This window comes from Myripristis murdjan, chromosome 15, assembly GCF_902150065.1.
Source record: "Myripristis murdjan chromosome 15, fMyrMur1.1, whole genome shotgun sequence".
Lineage (NCBI taxonomy): Eukaryota > Metazoa > Chordata > Actinopteri > Holocentriformes > Holocentridae > Myripristis > Myripristis murdjan.
Window position 1 is genome coordinate 18,410,604 of NC_043994.1, and position 19,113 is coordinate 18,429,716.

Here is a 19,113-nt window from a genome sequence, read left to right on the forward strand (position 1 = left end):
AAAAAAAAAACAGCTGGAACACATCTGCTTACAATTTCGTGTGGATTTATTAAATTGCTAAAGTTAAACAAAGTTTCAGTGTGGTATCATTTCCAACATTAAGCTATAAAGTATACAGATCAACAAATTTGACCCTTCCATAGTAAGTGTAGTTTTAGTCTTATTTATTGGAGTGTTAGATGGATTTCTTTGGCCAGGGTATTCTTGAAATGTTAATTACACAAAACACAGAAACAGGTTATTTAAAATGCCTTGTTCTTCAACATCCCTGTTTTGTGAGAATAACAGACTTGCTGTTAAATCAATTTACATTTCACATACTATGATGCTTAAGTATTACCAGTGTCACACATTTTGCATAGCTGTGTATCATTAAATAAACCTCCATGCCCGGGACACTTATCTTTGTAAATAGACTTATTTGCATAACATGATGAGGACACAGCTAATCAGAGAGGCTGCTGGAGTGATTGTTACAAATCTGGCCTGGGAGAGGTTGAACACTGCAGACTGCAGACCAGCCTGTGATGACGTGCCATGTCTCAGCTACGTTTCAGGTCAGTCATGACAGCGAGAGCAGCGTTCCAGCCAGAGGACCCCATCACACCGCCACCTGAGAGGCCATCGAACACACAAAAGGGGTGAGAATCCATTTATTCAGTGCAGTCAGTGGTAGGTGTAGTTGTTATTCACTCACATGACTTTACTACTCTGACTTCATTTCCATATCATCAGTAGTCAGGATAAGATGTAATCCAAAGGTCACTAACTGTGCACTTTTAACACCAGAATGTCATACATGATCATGCTAACCTACATACATGTACATACACTACCAGTCAAAAGTTTGGACACACCTTCTCATTTAATGTTTTTTTTTTTCTTTATTTTCATGACTATTTACATTGTAGATTCTCACTGAAGGCATCAAAACTATGAATGAACACATGGAATTATGTAGTAACCAAAAAAAAAGTGTGAAATAACTCAAAACATGTTTTATATTTTAGATTCTTCAAAATAGCCACCCTTTGCTTTGATTACTGCTTTGCACACTCTTGGCATTCTCTTGATGAGCTTCATGAGGTAGTCACCTGAAATGGTTTTCCAACAGTCTTGAAGGAGTTCCCAGAGATGCTGAGCACTTGTTGGCCCCTTTGCCTTCACTCTGCAGTCCAGCTCATCCCAAACCATCTCAATTGGGTTTAGGTCAGGTGACTGTGGAGGCCAGGTCATCTGCCGCAGCACTCCATCACTCTCCTTCTTGGTCAAATAGCCCTTACACAGCCTGGAGGTGTGTTTGGGGTCATTGTCCTGTTGAAAAATAAATGATGGTCCAAATAAACGCAAACCGGATGGGATGGCATGTCGCTGCAGGATGCTGTGGTAGCCATGCTGGTTCAGTGTGCCTTCAATTTTGAATAAATCCCCAACAGTGTCACCAGCAAAGCACCCCTACACCATCACAGCTTCTCCTCCATGCTTCACGGTGGGAACCATGCATGTAGACACCATCCGTTCACCTTTTCTGCGTCGCACAAAGACACGACGGGTGGAACCAAAGATCTCAAATTTGGACTCATCAGACCAAAGCACAGATTTCCACTGGTCTAATGTCCATTCCTTGTGTTTCTTGGCCCAAACAAATCTCTTGTGCTTGTTGCTTTTCCTTAGTAGTGGTTTCTTAGCAGCTATTTGACCATAAAGGCCTGATTCGCGCAGTCTCCTCTGCACAGTTGATGTAGAGATGTGTCCGCCACTAAAACTCTGTGTGGCATTTATCTGGGGTCTAATCTGAGGTGCTGTTAACTTGTGATTTTTGAGGCTGGTGACTCGGATGAACTTATCCTCAGCAGCAGAGGTGACTCTTGGTCTTCCTTCCCTGGGGCGGTCCTCATGTGAGCCAGTTTCGTCGTAGCGCTTGATGGTTTTTGCGACTGCACTTGGGCACACATTCAAGGTTTTTGCAATTTTCCGGACTGACCTTCAGTTCTTAAAGTAATGATGGACTGTTGTTTCTCTTTACTTAGCTGATTGGTTCTTGCCATAATATGAATTCTAACAGTTATAGGGCTGTCAGCTGTGCACCAACCTGACTTCTGCACAACACAACTGATGGTCCCAACCCCATTAAGAAGGCAAGAAATTCCACAAATGAACCCTGATAAGGCACACCTTTGAAGCGAACACCATTTCAGGTGACTACATCATGAAGCTCATTGAGAGAAGGCCAAGGGTTTGCAGTGCTGTCAACAAAGCAAAGGGTGGCTACTTTGAGGAATCTAAAATATAAAACATATTTAGAGTTATTTAACAATTTTTTCTTTGCTACATAATTCCATATATCTTGCTTCATAAGAAAGTAGTAAAAAATAAAGAAAAAACATTGAATGAGAAGGTGTGTCCAAACTTTTGACTGGTAGTGTATATGTACAACCAACCAAAAGGCACAATTACAGCTACTGTATATTCAAGAAAAGGCAAACCTGGATGACTGCCGCTGCCACAAAGATACAGCCCTTTAATCGGTGAGCGATAGTCTGAGAGAGAGGGCAAAGGTCGTGCTAGGTAGAGCTGGTCCAGTGACATTGATCCATGGAAAATATTCTGTACAGATAACAGAACATGAGCATTTGTTTAAATGAGGAGAATATGTTTTTCTTTTCTTCTTCTTTCTTTTCTTTTTCTTGTTATAATTAAGTTGTTTCTATGTGTAATATTAATGGATACCCATTGATTTAGTCAGTAGGAAACATAGTTGTTTATTGATGTCACATAAAGCAATAAGAGTAATAAGCAGTGGCTGACTTCATACAATAAGTGGCGGAGTCACTTTGCATGGTTGATATGAACTTTGATTCTGACTGATGGACTGTAGTAAAAGAGCCTGTAACCATTAACTGCTTGCCCAACAACCATGCCTCACAGGAAAACGAAAGGAGGAAGACTGGCGAAGATGCAAATTTACTTCCTCAAGCAGAGAACTGTAAAGCGTGATGGTAAGCAAATCAGCTCTGCATCGACGATCAAATCTCGGCTTACTGCCCTCACATCTACATACCCCTCCGGTAAGCCCAAAGATCCTCTCCAGGTCAGGGGGAGCCAGGATGTCTCTTCCCACTACAGAGCCTTTGAACCCAGGAGCGTATCGTTCCACCCAGTCAAACACTAAAGAGACAGATAGATATACACATGCATTATCACTGGATCAGGTTAATCAGTAAACATCCCGAAATTCTCATTTTCCATCACAGAAAAAAAGACTTGAAGTAGAGTTTTGCCTGACTAATATGCAAAGCCAAGCCTTAACCTTTCTTTGCCTTATGGGAAATCCTGAAACTATTTTGTGTTTCTAACCAAGGTCAGCGAAGGCCTCTCTGTCCTGGTCCGTCCACTCCCTGCCTTCGATATGGAAGGGGGTGAACTGGGTGAACAGCGACACTACATGGCAGCCAGGGGGAGCCAGAGTTGGATCCAGTACTGAGGGGATTGTCATCTCCAGCATCGGCCTATAGGACAGACAAATGATGTGTGATGATGGTGGTCAGTGCGTCATATGTATAAATGTGCTCATATGTGTAAATAGATGTGTGTACCTTTTTGAGGGACGTCCGTTCATGGCATCTTTGTATGCAGCCTCCAGCACCGCCACGCTCTCACAGTTGAGGTGAATGGAGCATTGGTGGTGTGGGCCAGGCTTCCCATCTGGTGTGGGAGCTGCTAGGAAGTTAGGCAGCTTGTCCACTGCCACTGTAACAGGACACAGTAGGAAAAACATACATGGAATCAGTGTTTATGCACAGATTATGTATTATTTGGTTGTAATATATTTAGGGCTTGGCAATATATCAATATAATAGATATTGTGATATGAGACTAGATGTCATCTAAGATTTTGGTTGTTGTTATATCGTGACAGATATAGGCATTACTGATGATTCTGTGTAAATATTTTGTGAAAGCTCCAATAGTCATCCCCACAATATCATCACAATATTGATGTTGAGGTATTTGGTCAAAAACTCTGTGATATTTGATTTTGTCCATATCACCCAGCCCTAATTATATTTGCTGTTATCTGTTTATTTATAATACCAAGGTGTCAGGTTGAGCTTCACTTTGCCAGACAATTTCCCATTAGATTAATTAATACATGCATGCAATTCTGGCTTGTTTAATAGTATTAAATTCAATTACCTTAAAATAAAAACATTTAGACTATTTAAAATTAATTGTAAAAAAAAAAAAGTGGGCTCTCGTAAAGACAAAGTAGATAAGCCTTGCAAAAACTCAACTGGGAGTAAACAATCCCTGAAGAAAGCATTAATGCCCATGCCTTATTCCAATTAACAAACAGGGAGCTACACAGCGGTCAGGAACCTCTCAACAAGTCACTGTAACTCCCACGTATTCTCACTGTGTTAAAGTGTTTTTGGATGATTTTTTTCCTTTAGACCTTATAGGGGAAGAAACTGTGCTTGAGACAGTGAGCTCAACAGTTTGTAGCCACATCACATGTCTACTTAACTACTGGTTCTTTCAAGTGTAATTGTCACATTACAAGGAATAAAGGCTGCATCTCACTCTAGCTTATAACTTACAGCTTTTGCCAGCCAAAATTGTTGGAGGGCTTTTGATCGAGAATTTCCTCATTTATATGGAATGGAACAGAATAGAATAAGTTATGATAGTTACGAAGTAACTTATGAGAAAATGGGAAGTGGTATACCATTGATCTTGGTGACAGGAGAGGTGAAATCTATCTGATCTACAGCTTTGATGAACTCTGGAGACAGGGAGCCCTGCCATGGAAGAAATAGGATGTTAGAGAACAAATCTTATTCTCATATTCAGTGTTTACATGTGGTGCTTTACTTCTCTTTATTACCTGTGGGGTGAGCTTCTTGAAGGTGACATATGGGGTAGCATTGGATAGGACTACTCTGCTGTGGATCTCTGTGCCATCTTTCAGCACCACTCCCTTGGCAGCACCATCTGAGCCAACCAAGACCTGCCCCACATCCTGTATGCAAATACACAATAGAGAACACTGTAGGCTGATGTACATAAATTAACCTACACTTTAACAACTGATAAGAAACTTTGCAAAATTACGAATTACATTATTTATAATAGTAATCATTCATAGTGGAATATGATTAATCAAAATCATCTTACTTTTTCAGTGAAAATATCTGCTCCATGGGAGCGGGCAGAGCTTGCAATAGCCTTCGACACGCCTCCCATGCCGCCCTCTACATAGCCCCATGCTCCCTTCTCCTTCTCCAGCTCTCCCATCACATGGTGCAAAAGCACATATCTTCAGGAGAAGGACATAAAATACATAATCACATTGTTTGGAGAACTCATATGTTTAATTATATGTAAGCAAATATACATGTATCCGTCTAAATGTGGCACACTGTGTCTCACCCACTGCCAGGATTATTAGGACTGGTCATAGCTCCTATCACAGCATCAGTAGCCAGCGTTGCTATCAGTGGCTCTGACTCAAACCACCGATTAAGGATCTAAAGATACACAAGCATCAGTTAGCCCTGAATAAGTCATTGCAAGTAATAAATCAAGTAATTTAGTAATGCTAAACCATGTGTTAGCTATAACAGACCTTCATTATTGGTGCAGTTATAATCTCATAGAAGTCTGGAATGTTCCTGCCCAGTTTCAAACCTTTTGACACAAATAACATTTCTCATCAAATTCAAAATATAATGTTATCAGTATGCAAGAGTACACAGTTAATAAATTACTAACTCGATGAGCTAGTGCATCAAAATTTATTTTACGCAACTGTAACACACCACATCTGACAATGGGCATCAGCGTCTTGGCAGCAGACAGCCTCTTCCTCAGGGACCCTGCAGTGACACCTGGGATGTCTACAGGTGGAGCATCCAGGAGAGGGTGGATGGCTCCCGCTAGCTTCTCCAGGTGTGTGACAAATTCTGGAAATGCCTGGGTGCAAAACAAAGAATGGGTGAATAGAAAGGTGACTGTGGCAGTGGGGGTCAAGGCACGGGGAGGTTGTGTGAGAAAAAGGGCAGAAAAAGAAACTGGAGGAAAAGAAATATCAAGCAGAGGCACTGAGGTGCTTTTTCAGTTCATACCGGTGTGACAAGTATAAGCCCTTAAGCATTTGAGCATAAAACTGACTGCCAAAGACAATAAATTTGAACTTCCTCTGTGTTTATAATGATGCCTAAATTACCTTGGCATCCTTCTGTGAGAATTTTCCAATCTCCTTCTGGTTCATGGCCAGATCTGAGCCCAGGGTGAGAGACCTTGGTGGGGCACCTCTCACCCCCTCCTCCAACATGGGGGTAAAGGCATGAGGGTCCCTCATGTACACTTTCAGCCCATGTTTCTGAAAGCATATGGACAAAGATAAATAAAGCAAAAGGCAACGTGTACAACTTCACACTCATATCCACTGGTTAGACAAACACTGAGCCTTCTGTAAATCAAGGGGATGTTACATTTTATAACTATAACTAATGGCAGACTACTTCATGCCTGTGTTTTTTTACCTTGAGCTCCAAGTCTGAGTATATGTGTGGCCTTAACAAGCTGAGTAAATAGGAACACCTGGAGAAGTGGAAACCTGCACACGACACAGCATACATAATATATTACTTATTCAATCTGCACTTTTGTTTGCAGTCTATAATCAAAATGATGCTGTTTATTCCACAACCAGGAACTCAGTGAAGCCAGGTATTTTGCAGGTAAGAGGCTGACATACCTGGGACGATCTCCTCTGAAACAGCTGCCCCTCCCAGTACATGTCTGCGCTCCAGTACTGCTGTCTTCACCCCCCCTCTCTGAAGATAGGCAGCCTGGACACACAAGCACACACAACCTTTATCCTGAGGCCAAACTCACTTAACAAGAGTGTCTGGATTCAAATGATGCATGAACTCACCGCCACCAGTCCATTGTGTCCTGTAATGAAATGTGTATGTCAGATAACTTTTGAGCACCTTACAAGTAATATTTCTAAATTCTGATATTCAACTTGTTGTTGTTGCGATTTAAAAATTAAACCTTGTTTATATTTTCCTATAGCCTGTGCAATAAGAACTTGAAAGGGGTGCTTTTGTTGCCACTCTTGGATGAATTCTTTGGTGTATAAATGCATTTCTACATCACATTTTTAATTGTACTAGTGCATGCTGCAGAAACCATGCTGACTGCAGCATTCATCGTATTCTGCACTAGAACGAGTCCAAAGTTTACCTATTCTGATCATACTCTAACCCATACCACTGGAAATGTGAGACAGAGCCAATGTATTCTTGGCAAGACAAACCTACTTCAGTGACTAATGCAGACATGGCTATTATCGACTCCTGCAAACTCCCCGACTCCTTAAACTGCAATTTTGTAACAATACGATACAAAAAGTGGCGCACGTTGCTGGGGCAAATCTGCGTAGTCTGTAAAAGACTCGTGTTTTGCACCTCTTTCTTCCAAAACCCCTCATGGTCCTACCTCCCCCGATGACTAGCGCGTCGTACTGGGATTTGACGGTGGAGTGACTGGCCCTGGTCACCGTCCCCAGGGCTGTCACTGCCCTGCGGCCGCGCTCCGTCCACACCGCTGCAGCCATGGTAAGAGTTTGACGAGGAATTCAGGGATCATTGCCCTCCCACTTTTTCCCTCCGCCTTGAAGCAGAGCACGTCTCGGATTCCTTTGACCACCCACTCACTAATCTCAGCTGAGGGGCGCGAAATTTAGATTTGATTTAATTATTTAAAACACACACACACACACACACACACACACACACGCAGATCGATCGATCGATCGATAGATAGATAGATAGATAGACAGATAGATAGATAGATCAAATCACATCACATCGATACTATGTGGATGGATACATTCCCCTAAGGATAAGTAGGGGACATAGCCTGTTTTGTATTTTGGGTGAACTGCGTCTTTAATTAAAGACTTTACATATTTACTTGTGTGTGTGCACGTGGGGTTTATTCGTGTTTAAGATCATATTTAGCTTTATTATCTCTTCAAGAAATATAGTAAGCTACATGTTCTGGTAAACAGGCTTTTGTAAAACTTCCTTTTTCTCTCTAGTGTGTGTGTGTGTGTGTGTGTGTGTGTGTGTGGGTGTGTGTGTGTGTGCCCTGTACCAACGTATAGGCCTATACTTTTTAGAACACTCAGCTGACAGGAAATGTCACATTGAGACTGAGAGAAAAGATTTTGTAACTTCCCTATTGAGTCAGATCGTTATATAGATAGATAGATAGATAGATAGATAGATAGATCTATATAGATCTATATCTATATCTATCTATCTATACACACACACACACACACACACACACACATATATATATATATATATATATATATATATATATATATATATATATATATATATATATATATACATACATATAAACACTTTGCAGATGTTTACTGTGCTGGGTAATGGTTCTCTATAAATTAGGAAGGAGGCCTGCACTTAGTGCAAAAAAAGTCACTGTCATTGTGAAAATCAGTGTTTATTAATCTATTGAGAAAATAGGTTTCAGTGGGTACCTATAGGTTGTAATGAGTTACATCATCATATTTTTCAAAAGCCCAGCAGGCCTTATAATCATGAAGCTGAATGCAATTTAGCAACCATGTTTAGAACAAGTCAAAGGTTTTCTAACACTTTACAGCTCCAGTTTACACATTATGCAACACAAGACCAAGCAAAAATGTTTGATAATCATATCTCAGTGTTAATGAGTTGTTAAGTGAGTCGCATCGTGTTCCAATTTCCAATTCACTCAACTTACAAGCAGCCTGTCACTGTTAATGATAGATTTAACATTATTACTGTACTTGCCATTACCCACTATTCCTCTTGATGGCATACTTGTTCCATTAAAATCTCCTCTCAAAGGCTGCCTGGTTTCCACGGGCTGGCAGAGCACACTACAACTCCAGAGTTGCCCTGCTCGTGACCCATCAAACTAACTCACATAAGGCCAGTCACCATTGCAAGGTGTTAAAACTAGAATTTGACAATGCACATAACATGTGTAATGTTTGGGAACAGTAAAGTTCTCTGGTGTAGACAAGTGATATAAGGTACCATATTTAGCTATTTATTTCCAGAGAGTTTCTCTTCATTAGTTAATTTGCAAGAGGAACTGGTTTGTTTTTATTGTTACTTTTGAGGGGCAAATTGGTTCAAAAGCTTGGCTGTTACCCTGAAAAGTCACATGAAAACACACTTGAATTCAAAGACCATGTGATTTTTGGACAACATTCAATATTGGTTTTGTGATGTGAATGGATGAAAATTCCCCATTTCTGATATTTAAGAGACATTTTATCTGTGAACTATCTCGTTGCATGTGAAATTACATGTTGACAAGTGAAACAAACATTTCCATATGCTGTTGCAGGTGAAAATATGAGAAAAGCATATTCACATATGTAAAAACAAAACGAAAACAACAGTAAAAAGCATTTTTGACTTTTGAATTGAAATTTTTACATTTGAAATAAAGCAGAATCAGATGTAATGAGTAAAATGTGGGAAAAAGAGAGAGAGAAAAGGCATGTGTGCTCTCATGCTCTCATTTATGTGTGGGTTTTTACATGGCTCTTTTATGTTTCCACACAAATATATAATATAATATATGATATATAATAAACAAAAACAGCAGCTGTAGACACCCTCTCACAGCCAGGGTGGGGTCGCGTACAAGCCATCTTACGATAATGGCCCACTTTAAGAGTTTTACGGTGGGTTCTTAACATAAAACTATTTCTTAGTGCTGTTGTTTAAGATGTCTCATTGGCTTTGGCCACTGCGCTAAGTGGCTTAGTTGCTGTGCTTTAATATGATAAGAGGCCATAGATTACACTGTGGGCCTAAGTAGGAGCCTAGGGAGTAGCCAGAGCAGGCAGTCGGTTGTCTACAGGGATTTAAGGAAGGAAGGGTGTTAACTAGTTGTATAAAAACAACCAAACACAGCAGAACATAAGCAGGTTATCTTCTCATTTTCTGTCCATATAATGTCAAATTTTGACCATGTTTTGCTTAGCCTGTGTAAAATAATTCCTCGGGCTTATGTGGATGGTGCACTCTCTAAGGAGAGGGAATGAAGCGAGGTATTATTTGCGATCTAGGGTTTCCCGCTAGACTGAACATGCTTCTCCCACTGTGTATTAGAGTAGCATTAGGTTCAGGGAAGAGAAATGACCCTGGTACGCTGTCTACTTGGTTTTCCTTTAAGGAACGTCTGCAGAGAACAGCCAATCAACCATAACTAGATCAGAAGCAGGAGATTTTGTTCTTGTAAGCAGAAATTAACACTTCATTCCCCTTTGTCGGCAGAAATTCAACACTGCACCCCTTGAAGGCTCTCCCTGGCAATACAGGAGAAAATTAAATTATCTTATAACAGCTCCGGACCAAAACACAATTACCTCATTTTCTGGAGAAATTAGCTCCTTCTCTCCAGGCAGAGAGGTTCAGTGGTGAAGATGCTTGGCCTGGAGACATTTATCTGATGGCTCTTACAGACAGCAGCGTCCCTAAGCACTAAATCATCAACATCTCTCCTGTAGCAGTCCATAAAAGGTATTATGATGTAGAATGAATACCTGTGGATGGCCTAAGAGGTGCCTTCCTCATTGCAACATTGCCTGCATTAATTAATTAAATCTACTGTAATTTTAGCCTTTTCCCATGAGCACATTGTAAATCATGATTATGTCTGACTTGGCTCAGATAACGGGGGTGGGGGGGTGTCTTGTGTCATGTCCTCAACACCCATGAATTCAAAAATAAATAAATAAATGAAAATACAGGACACAACAGATTTGAGTGGCCTGCAGCAAACAGGGACATACACTGTATATGATTCCATGCCACCTATTTCTGAGCACTGATCCAGACTCTGGGACCAGGATAATGATAATAGACTTAAAGCTGTGCCAGCCCATGGTTCGCTGTATTAACAAGTTGTGCTGCCTGTTGGAGAGCTTCAGACAGGCTACAGCATGCAAGGGGCACTTCTAATTTTCAAACGAGAACAACTGGCTACACTTAAATGCAATAACAATATATATAAAGAGGCATGTCTGTGTTATTTGCCATTTTCTCCAGCATCATTTAACTAAAGAAATCCCCTTTAGATTGGTGTCTATTTCCATGTGTGGCTCAGATGGTCAGCTCTGAAACCCACAGTCAGTTCTCATGCTGCTTGGTTGCCAGTTGCGGCCACAGCGCTACTTAGAGTGGCGTGTCTATTATCCAATGGCATGAGCAGGACGTGTCACCGTAGCCAATCAGAGTGCATTTCCCCCGCTGCGGCCTGTGGTGTGGCTCGGCGTGTGTCTGTCCGCCTCGGCCTCGGCTCGGATCTATAGAGGCGGGTGGGGGAATGGCGTAGCAAACAAACTACTGGATATCATCTCAAGGGAATGTAAAACTTTCCAATTTAAATCGACCACAAGACGCCGTGTCAGCGCGCTGAAAGACTTACCGAATTACCTGGTTTCTAATGGAAGCAGATGGTTTTGTGAGGAGGCGTCGGATGACAGCGGAGACATCAGGCAATGATCCCGGGGTTGCTGGTGCCTCTGCCGGGGCAGAAGTTCGATGGTTGGGGGGGTCGATTTTGGGGAGTTTCGGAAAGTATTGTGGGAAGTCTGACACCCAGGGTTGGAGGGGAGACAGAGCTACAGACTGTTCATTTTGTCTTGGGTGCACAAGATCAGACAGAGGACTGTGAACCAGACTACGAGGGTCTGCCACAGGGAGCTTCCACCAGCACCCACATGTTGGCTGGAGCCGTGGCCGGAATCATGGAGCACTGCCTAATGTTTCCCATCGACTGTGTCAAGGTAGCATAGCTTAGCGGCTAACGTTAATCAGGTGGATAGCTAGTTAACCCACAACTTTTTATGTTGGATGTCCTTGCTTTTGGAGACTGGTCACCTCATTTGTGGCGTTAGCTTCACCGTTGCTAATTCTCATAACATTAGCCACTGTTTGTTAGCATAGCCGGTTAGCTTGCTTGCGAGACACGCTGCACGCCTGGCTGCTGCGAGGGCAAGGTCAGTCAGCTCGGCTAGCATCTTTACCCCCTACTAGCTAGCATGCCATTACAAGTTAACCTCACCTAGCTAGTAGCTGCTGGCTAGCTAAGCTAACCTTCAGCTGGGTCAAAGCACAGCAGCCCATACAGTCAACCTTCATCGACCGATCCTGCTGTCAGAGCCTCGGTGGTTATGTAATGTAATGTGTATGCAATGCAAAAAAGGGCATGCATGTGTAGTCAGTCATAAGACATTCCTTAGCTGGTGCAACTCACTGCACCAGCAGTATCAGTGGCCCAGTATAGAGTTACTGCTAAGAGATGGACAAACAAAGCAGTCTGACTTCACCAAAAGACACGTATTTTGGTGAAGTCAGACTGCTATGTTTACAGAAAGTCAAGGCCAAGAGTTAATGTTCCTGGATTAGCTCCTGTGCACCTTGGCTGCCACTTAAATCAAGACAAATGCATTGAGTTAAAGCATTGTTTGGTCTTGATATGGGACATTTTTCATTGCTACACAACAAAATGTGATAGATTATTGAAGAGCTGCCATATGTCTACTAAGTAGTAGGCCAACAGCTCCACACAAGTCCATAACTGATTGTTTACTGTAGTCAGTTGATCACATGGTTGTCATGCCATTTGATTAGGGTCAGTTTTATCATGTGGTCACTATTGTTATTCACCGGGTAGTCTCCTATACTAGTGATAGCCCTCTGATAGCAGCCATTCAACTGGGAGCAGTCATGGATCTCACAGGTGTAAATACCAACCAGGTCGTTGAGCTCTATTTAACATAAACCTAAGGAATATTTGATTGCCACATAATGTTAGCTACATGCTAGCTGGCCTGCCTGTGCAGCGGTGGCCATTGTACAACACATACAGAGCCGGAGAGATTGAAAGAATGACTGCGAGCCCAGTGCAGTCAGCTGCCTGTGTCAGGCTGAAAATCTATTCATGCCCCTCGGCTTCATCCATGTCTCTTCCACCTGCAGTGTACATCTGTTGCAGCCTGCCTGGCTTACGTTTAACGGGAGAGCAGCCTGAACCTGGACCAGACGGACATTTACTCATCCTTCTCATGTACCGAGTTCATGTTACACAGCTAATGGCTCTCAGTGCAAGCCTCAGGAGATTCGAAATAGGGTTGTGACTCAGCAAAATTAATTCTAGTGTGCACAGGAGCCAGGCACAAACTTGACATTCATGCGCAGAAGTGTGTGTGACATTGGGCTGAGAAAAGACGTGATTTAGCACATTTTGTAAAACGAACAAAAATGGAGAAATACTCAAGATGCATCTGTCTGTCAGATTGCTTAACGTCCTTTCTTTTTGCATTCGTGCCTTTTCCCCATTTAGACTGATTATAAATAGGTTACCTCTATTGTGTATGCAGATCTCTTCCTGTCTATGTGACCTTTAGCTTTGGAAGCTTGTAGTGTCAAAATGGTTTGTAATAGGTTGTTATGCTGCCCTTACTGACCACAAACCCCAGAAATTGTCTGTACATTAAAAAGGTCATCTTCAGTTTATAGGTAGTTTGCACTGCACAACACATAGGAGTGGAATTATCAATATTTAAAAAAAAAAAAAAAATCACAAATGTAGCAGCCTTTGCCTTGAAGCCTTCAGGGGAAAAGTGTTGGAAGTTGTATTTACATTCAGTGCAAAGGTCTCTCTCAGAGCGGATCTTTGTGAGTATGCAAACACACAGCACAGTTAAACTTAGAACATCCATACCTGGTGAAAGGTCCATTAGTTAGTTGTATTACTAAAATGTTTTTTTGCCGGTCTTTGCTAGCAAATGTTGTACATCTGTGCATGTAGGGACAGCCATGAATGAAGATAAGAGCAGTGATGAGATTGCATTTTTTCCATAGCTGTTCTTGACTGCTACAGAGATTTGCTGTCATTTTTGTTTCAAAGCGTGGCTGCATAAAAGTGGACATGCAACCTTAATATGTGGAGTAACTTGAAGCAAATACCCACTCCACTGTAAGATAATTCTTATTGGGCCCTGCATTCCACAGCTGCGACTTGAGGCCCTGTTTACACTTTGATAATCCACTACACACTTACACACACAGTGGGATATAAGTTTGTCCATTCAGCTGGATGTTTGGTGTTTCATTTAGTAAAGCTAGTTGCTCAGATTAATGACTTGCTCACTCAGTCTCAAGGTGACCCCTACTAAATACCAGCTAGAAGGTGACTGAAACCCTGATCCGTAGTACATGTGCTTTAGATAATGTTGCTATAATCTATAATCTATGGTATTTTTTTCTGTGTGTGTGTTGGGATAAGAAAGGTGTGCCATAGGGTCATTGAAAAGTGACTTACAGGAAGTTAGCCTATGTCCCTCTGTGACCTTGAGCTTGTAACTGCATACTTCCTTCTATTCAGTTACACACACACACACACACACACACACACACAATGTCAACACTCTCATTTCCTTTATTTGACCCCCAAACCACACTGCCTTCAACACCATTTTCTCTGCTATACTTCTTCTCCATACTTCTTCTTTTTTTTTTATTATTTTTTTTTATTTTTTTTTTACCTTTTTCAAGCCACATTGTATTAGTGTAGTCATAATCTGAGTGCTAGTCTCTATCTGATTTGACAGGTCTCAGTAGGTGGTAAAAGTTTGACTTTGAACATCAGACCAGCTCTCTACATTCCAACCTCTCCCCTTTTCCAGACTCGCATGCAGAGCCTCCAGCCCGACCCTGCAGCCCGCTACAGGAATGTGATGGACGCTCTCCGGCGAATTGTAACCACCGAGGGCATCTGGCGGCCAATGAGAGGGCTAAATGCGACGGCTGTAGGGGCGGGACCTGCCCATGCCCTCTATTTCGCCTGCTATGAGAAACTCAAAAAGACTCTAAGTGATGTCATTCACCCAGGGGCTAACAGTCATTTGGCTAATGGTATCATAAAACATACATATACACATGCAAACAGTGTCATACAGCTGTATAGCTGCTGTATGTCTCTCTGATCCATGAGATCACCATTAGACAGTATGTTGATATCTAAGACTGCAGCCCTGAGCTGACTAACTCCAAGCCCCATCCCATGCCTCCCTCAGTATGATCTTTGTGGACCTGCTGACTCAGCCTAATCCATATACAGTATAGACCAGACACCACCTGACCAGTCCTAAAAACCCTGGCAGGCCATCAAATGGGATAGAGCCTTTTCATAGCCACAGTATTAGGCACTGAGGAAGTGCTAGTGTCAACTGTAGATCCACTGGCTTTTGGAAAAGTTAAACACTGGACTGCTGTGTTAGGGACGAGTTTAGCAAAGAGGCCTCGGCTGCAAAATAGGAGTAAATTCAACCAAAAATGCAACTTGGAAAACTGCTCTGAATGTCACCCTATTCCTTATCCCTTGTTCTCCCTACTCTCTCTCTCCTCTTTTCCAGTTTAGTGGGAGGCTGGGTAAGTCCTCTTTCCCGCGTCTCATCTACTGTCTTCTATTGGCCCTCTCTCTCTAGCTCACGGGCTGGGTTAATTAAGATGTCCCAAAGGAGCAATGAACAACCTTGCCCACTAGGTGTCTCTCTTTGTTCAGGTTTAGCCTCCTGACCCCAACCAGGAGCAATCTCTTTAGTTTGTGCCTGTGTTATATGAATGCATGCACCAACTCTGCTAGGATGGTTTTAGTCCTTGGATATGATGTCCTTACCTATCAAAGTTGAGGCAGTGACAGGGGAAGAAATGAGTTCGTTACAAGTAGAGAAAAAAGTTCTTTACCTTTGCAGATGGAAATGATTGATGGCCTCTTATTGTTTGCCTGTATTCTCCTCTTGTGCTCTTGTACTACTGATTGCATGGTAATTGCTGATGGGTGTGTGTTACAGGAACAGCTGGGTGTGTGGCCACATTGCTTCATGATGCAGTCATGAACCCAGCTGAAGGTAAGGAATTACTCCAGAGCAGGAATTCAGGTGGAATGGATTAAAGTTGGCAATGTCAAAATGAGGATATGAAAACAATGGAGGGAAGTGAGGTTTATATGTTTGCAGATCTGTGGTTTATGTTTGTCTTGCAGGCATAAGTTATGCATTAATGTCCTAGAAAGAAGTCTTTATACAATGCTATTTGCATTGCAGCTCAGTTGAGAAGAATTTGGATAGTTTGTAAGATGTTTGCTTTCTTGAATGAGGACATTGCCAGTGAAAAATGTCCAAGTAGGAGCTTACAGGTGTGACTTCTGGGCCAGCCATCTGTAGTCAGTGGCCTTAACCTTGCAGTTTCACATATTCACATTCACAGCTGCCTCTGGACCACCTGCCCAAGCATGTCAGTGAAGGACACCAATCATGGTGTGCAGCTGTTGGATGGGGTGCAGCTGTCTAAGGATTGGCTACTATTAAAAACAACATAATCTCCTTTTCATTTTACATAGGAGCTGCATGTAGTTAAGATGTTTTACTGCTGCTGATAAATCACTAATTTGATCCTTTTCCTTCTATTTTTTTTCACATCACCATGGGATCCAATGACGCATACGCACCTGGCCTTCTCTTCTTTCTTTGCATCTGTCCACATCTTCCTAGTTGTGAAGCAACGTATGCAGATGTATAACTCTCCCTACCGCGGCGTGCTGGACTGTGTGCGCGCTGTGTGGCAGAAAGAAGGCCCTGCAGCTTTCTACCGGAGCTACACCACTCAGCTCACCATGAACGTGCCCTTCCAGGCAATCCACTTCATGACCTACGAGTACCTCCAGGAGTTGCTCAACCCCCACAGACAGTACAATCCTTCATCTCATGTGGTGTCCGGAGCCATGGCAGGGGCCATCGCGGCTGCAGCCACTACGCCTCTGGATGTCTGCAAGACCCTGCTCAATACCCAGGAGTCCCTAGCCCTCAGCTCCCTGTCCTCTGGCAAGGGTCAGGGCCAAGGCCAGGGAGCCCACAGACACATCTCAGGCCTAGCCCATGCCTTCCGGACAGTTTACAGGCTGGGCGGCCTGCAGGGCTTCTTTAAGGGAGTCCAGGCTCGGGTCATCTACCAGATGCCCTCCACAGCCATCAGCTGGTCAGTGTATGAGTTCTTCAAGTATGGACTCACCAAGCACCAGCATGACAAGAGGAGAGCACAGCACAGGGAGGCTGAGATGTAGACCTGTGGTTTTGCTCTAGTCTCCCATCATGTCAGTCTGCCCTCTCTGTAGGGTGAAGATTAAGTCTAAACGCACAGAAAATCTAACCAATTCGCCACCTTAATTGTCCCACCACGATCAGACAAAGCCAATAAGAAAGACATCTTCATATATAGTTTGGACAGTCGAATTAGTGCTACACTGTCAAAAAACTGGTCATGGTTTGAGTTATTTCTGACTGTAAGAAGCTTTTTACCCAGTGTTATAGTGCTATATCCAGGGATTTTTTTTTGGTCAGCTATTCAAATGGCCACAAAGTTGACCCAAGTTAAGTTGAGAAAAACACACTGATTGTTAGTTGGACAGATAGTCAACAGGGGGCAGTAGTGTTACTTTGTTAAGATTTATTGTAGTTCTGAGGATTTCAATGATCTTGCTCTTCTAGCGTCAGATTTATTGCCCACCTATCTGAATGTTGAATGTGGAGTGAAAAAGCAGTGATCCAGGTCCAGAACCTTTCCTGGACTCAAGAAAGTTAAAACCAGACGTTTATGAAGAACACAACATCCTTACACTAATCAAATCAAAGTAAAGGACAGCATTCTTTTGATATCCAGCTTAGATAACTTAGGCTAAATCTTCCACAAGATGTGAAATTATTTTTTTTTACTGAAGAAATGTCCAATTTTATCCATCTGATCCAATTCAGTGTTAAGATTCAAGATTGTCACAGCTGTCCGGATTAAAAGTAAAAGAGTATAGCTGAGAACATTTTGTTGTTAGGCCTATACGCCATTTTGCTGATCTACATCTACCCCGACACGTTTTGCTGTTGTAGTTTCCATTGACACATTCTGGAAATTTAAATGCCCAAACCTTGATTCTTAGAAGTCTCAGGAGGTTAACTTGTCTGCTTTCATAAATTGTGAGCAGACATTTGTCAGTTTATGCTTGTTCCCATGACATGTGAAGAGAAAATTTGTAATTTGCAGTTGCTCTGAAGTATCTAAAGTTTGTTTTTATTTATTTATTTTTTTTATTTGATCCCTAGAATGGTATTTTCTTTCAAACAAATGTTTGTGTAATATATTTGCCCTGGTTTCCATGGTTGTATTTGATCACCCCATGGATTATGCAACCTCATCAATGTCTCGTGTCAGTTTGGTAGAACAAAAAAGGATGGCATTTTCAATGGATATTGCCATACATTAATTACCAGGAACTAGGGGCTCTACTTAAGCTGGTAATTAGGCTACTTAATGCGTTTTAAGGCTAATGCTTCATAGCCTGGAGTGTGTGTACAATATAATAAGTCCATGCATAGTGTACAACTTGACAAAGAACTATAAAGATGAGTTTACTTTTTCACAAAGGTTGATCTGTAGCCTACTGTCAAGGTACTGACATAAAGGGAAGTTGTCATTCTTATTGATTGATGTCTGATTGTCCCTCACACTGCATTGCACTCCCTGTTCAATAAAGACCGAGTAGTGGGCATCTACTTGCTGCTCATAAATGCTGAAACTCACCTTTTGTTTGAATTATTATTTTCCCATCATTTTCCCACTAAACAGCGTAAATGTGGACTGAAGTCACATGACTTTGACTTGACTTGGACTCAAGTCACACATTTGATGGCAAAATTAAGACAGACCTGTGACTTGACTTTGACTTTACTTAAACTTAAAGCCTTTTGACTTGATAAAGATTTGATAGCCTTCTTCCCACTAAATTTATTCTATTTGGTCATTCTGTTTTGTTTTTTTTACCATTATGCTACTTGTTTCCATTTTATTGAATTGAACTCTTTTATCATCATTAATAATGCTATCCCATACTACCAAAACTTTGGCAATTTATGCTGGATTGAACTTCATGCCACTAAAGCTCACCGAA

The 19,113-nt window shown here is 41.9% G+C and overlaps 2 protein-coding genes across 2 annotated transcripts; one reads left to right on the plus strand and one right to left on the minus strand.

Moving 5' to 3' along the window:
- Nucleotides 1–29: 29 nt before the first annotated feature.
- Nucleotides 30–7,673, minus strand: pyroxd2 (pyridine nucleotide-disulphide oxidoreductase domain 2). The gene is made up of 16 exons (XM_030070624.1): nucleotides 7,513–7,673; nucleotides 6,944–6,963; nucleotides 6,764–6,857; nucleotides 6,549–6,622; nucleotides 6,230–6,385; nucleotides 5,823–5,976; nucleotides 5,630–5,691; nucleotides 5,434–5,531; nucleotides 5,179–5,320; nucleotides 4,889–5,023; nucleotides 4,730–4,802; nucleotides 3,597–3,750; nucleotides 3,358–3,509; nucleotides 3,062–3,168; nucleotides 2,487–2,607; nucleotides 30–613 (listed from the first exon to the last, which is right to left on the minus strand). Exons 1-16 carry the CDS (start codon nucleotides 7,628–7,630, stop codon nucleotides 543–545), a joined length of 1,731 nt encoding a protein of 576 aa, XP_029926484.1. The 5' UTR covers nucleotides 7,631–7,673; the 3' UTR covers nucleotides 30–542.
- Nucleotides 7,674–11,362: 3,689 nt separating this feature from the next.
- slc25a28 (solute carrier family 25 member 28) lies at nucleotides 11,363–18,745 on the plus strand. The gene is made up of 4 exons (XM_030070327.1): nucleotides 11,363–11,899; nucleotides 14,804–15,032; nucleotides 15,971–16,027; nucleotides 16,670–18,745. Exons 1-4 carry the CDS (start codon nucleotides 11,612–11,614, stop codon nucleotides 17,236–17,238), a joined length of 1,143 nt encoding a protein of 380 aa, XP_029926187.1. The 5' UTR covers nucleotides 11,363–11,611; the 3' UTR covers nucleotides 17,239–18,745.
- The last annotated feature ends 368 nt before the right edge of the window (nucleotides 18,746–19,113 follow it).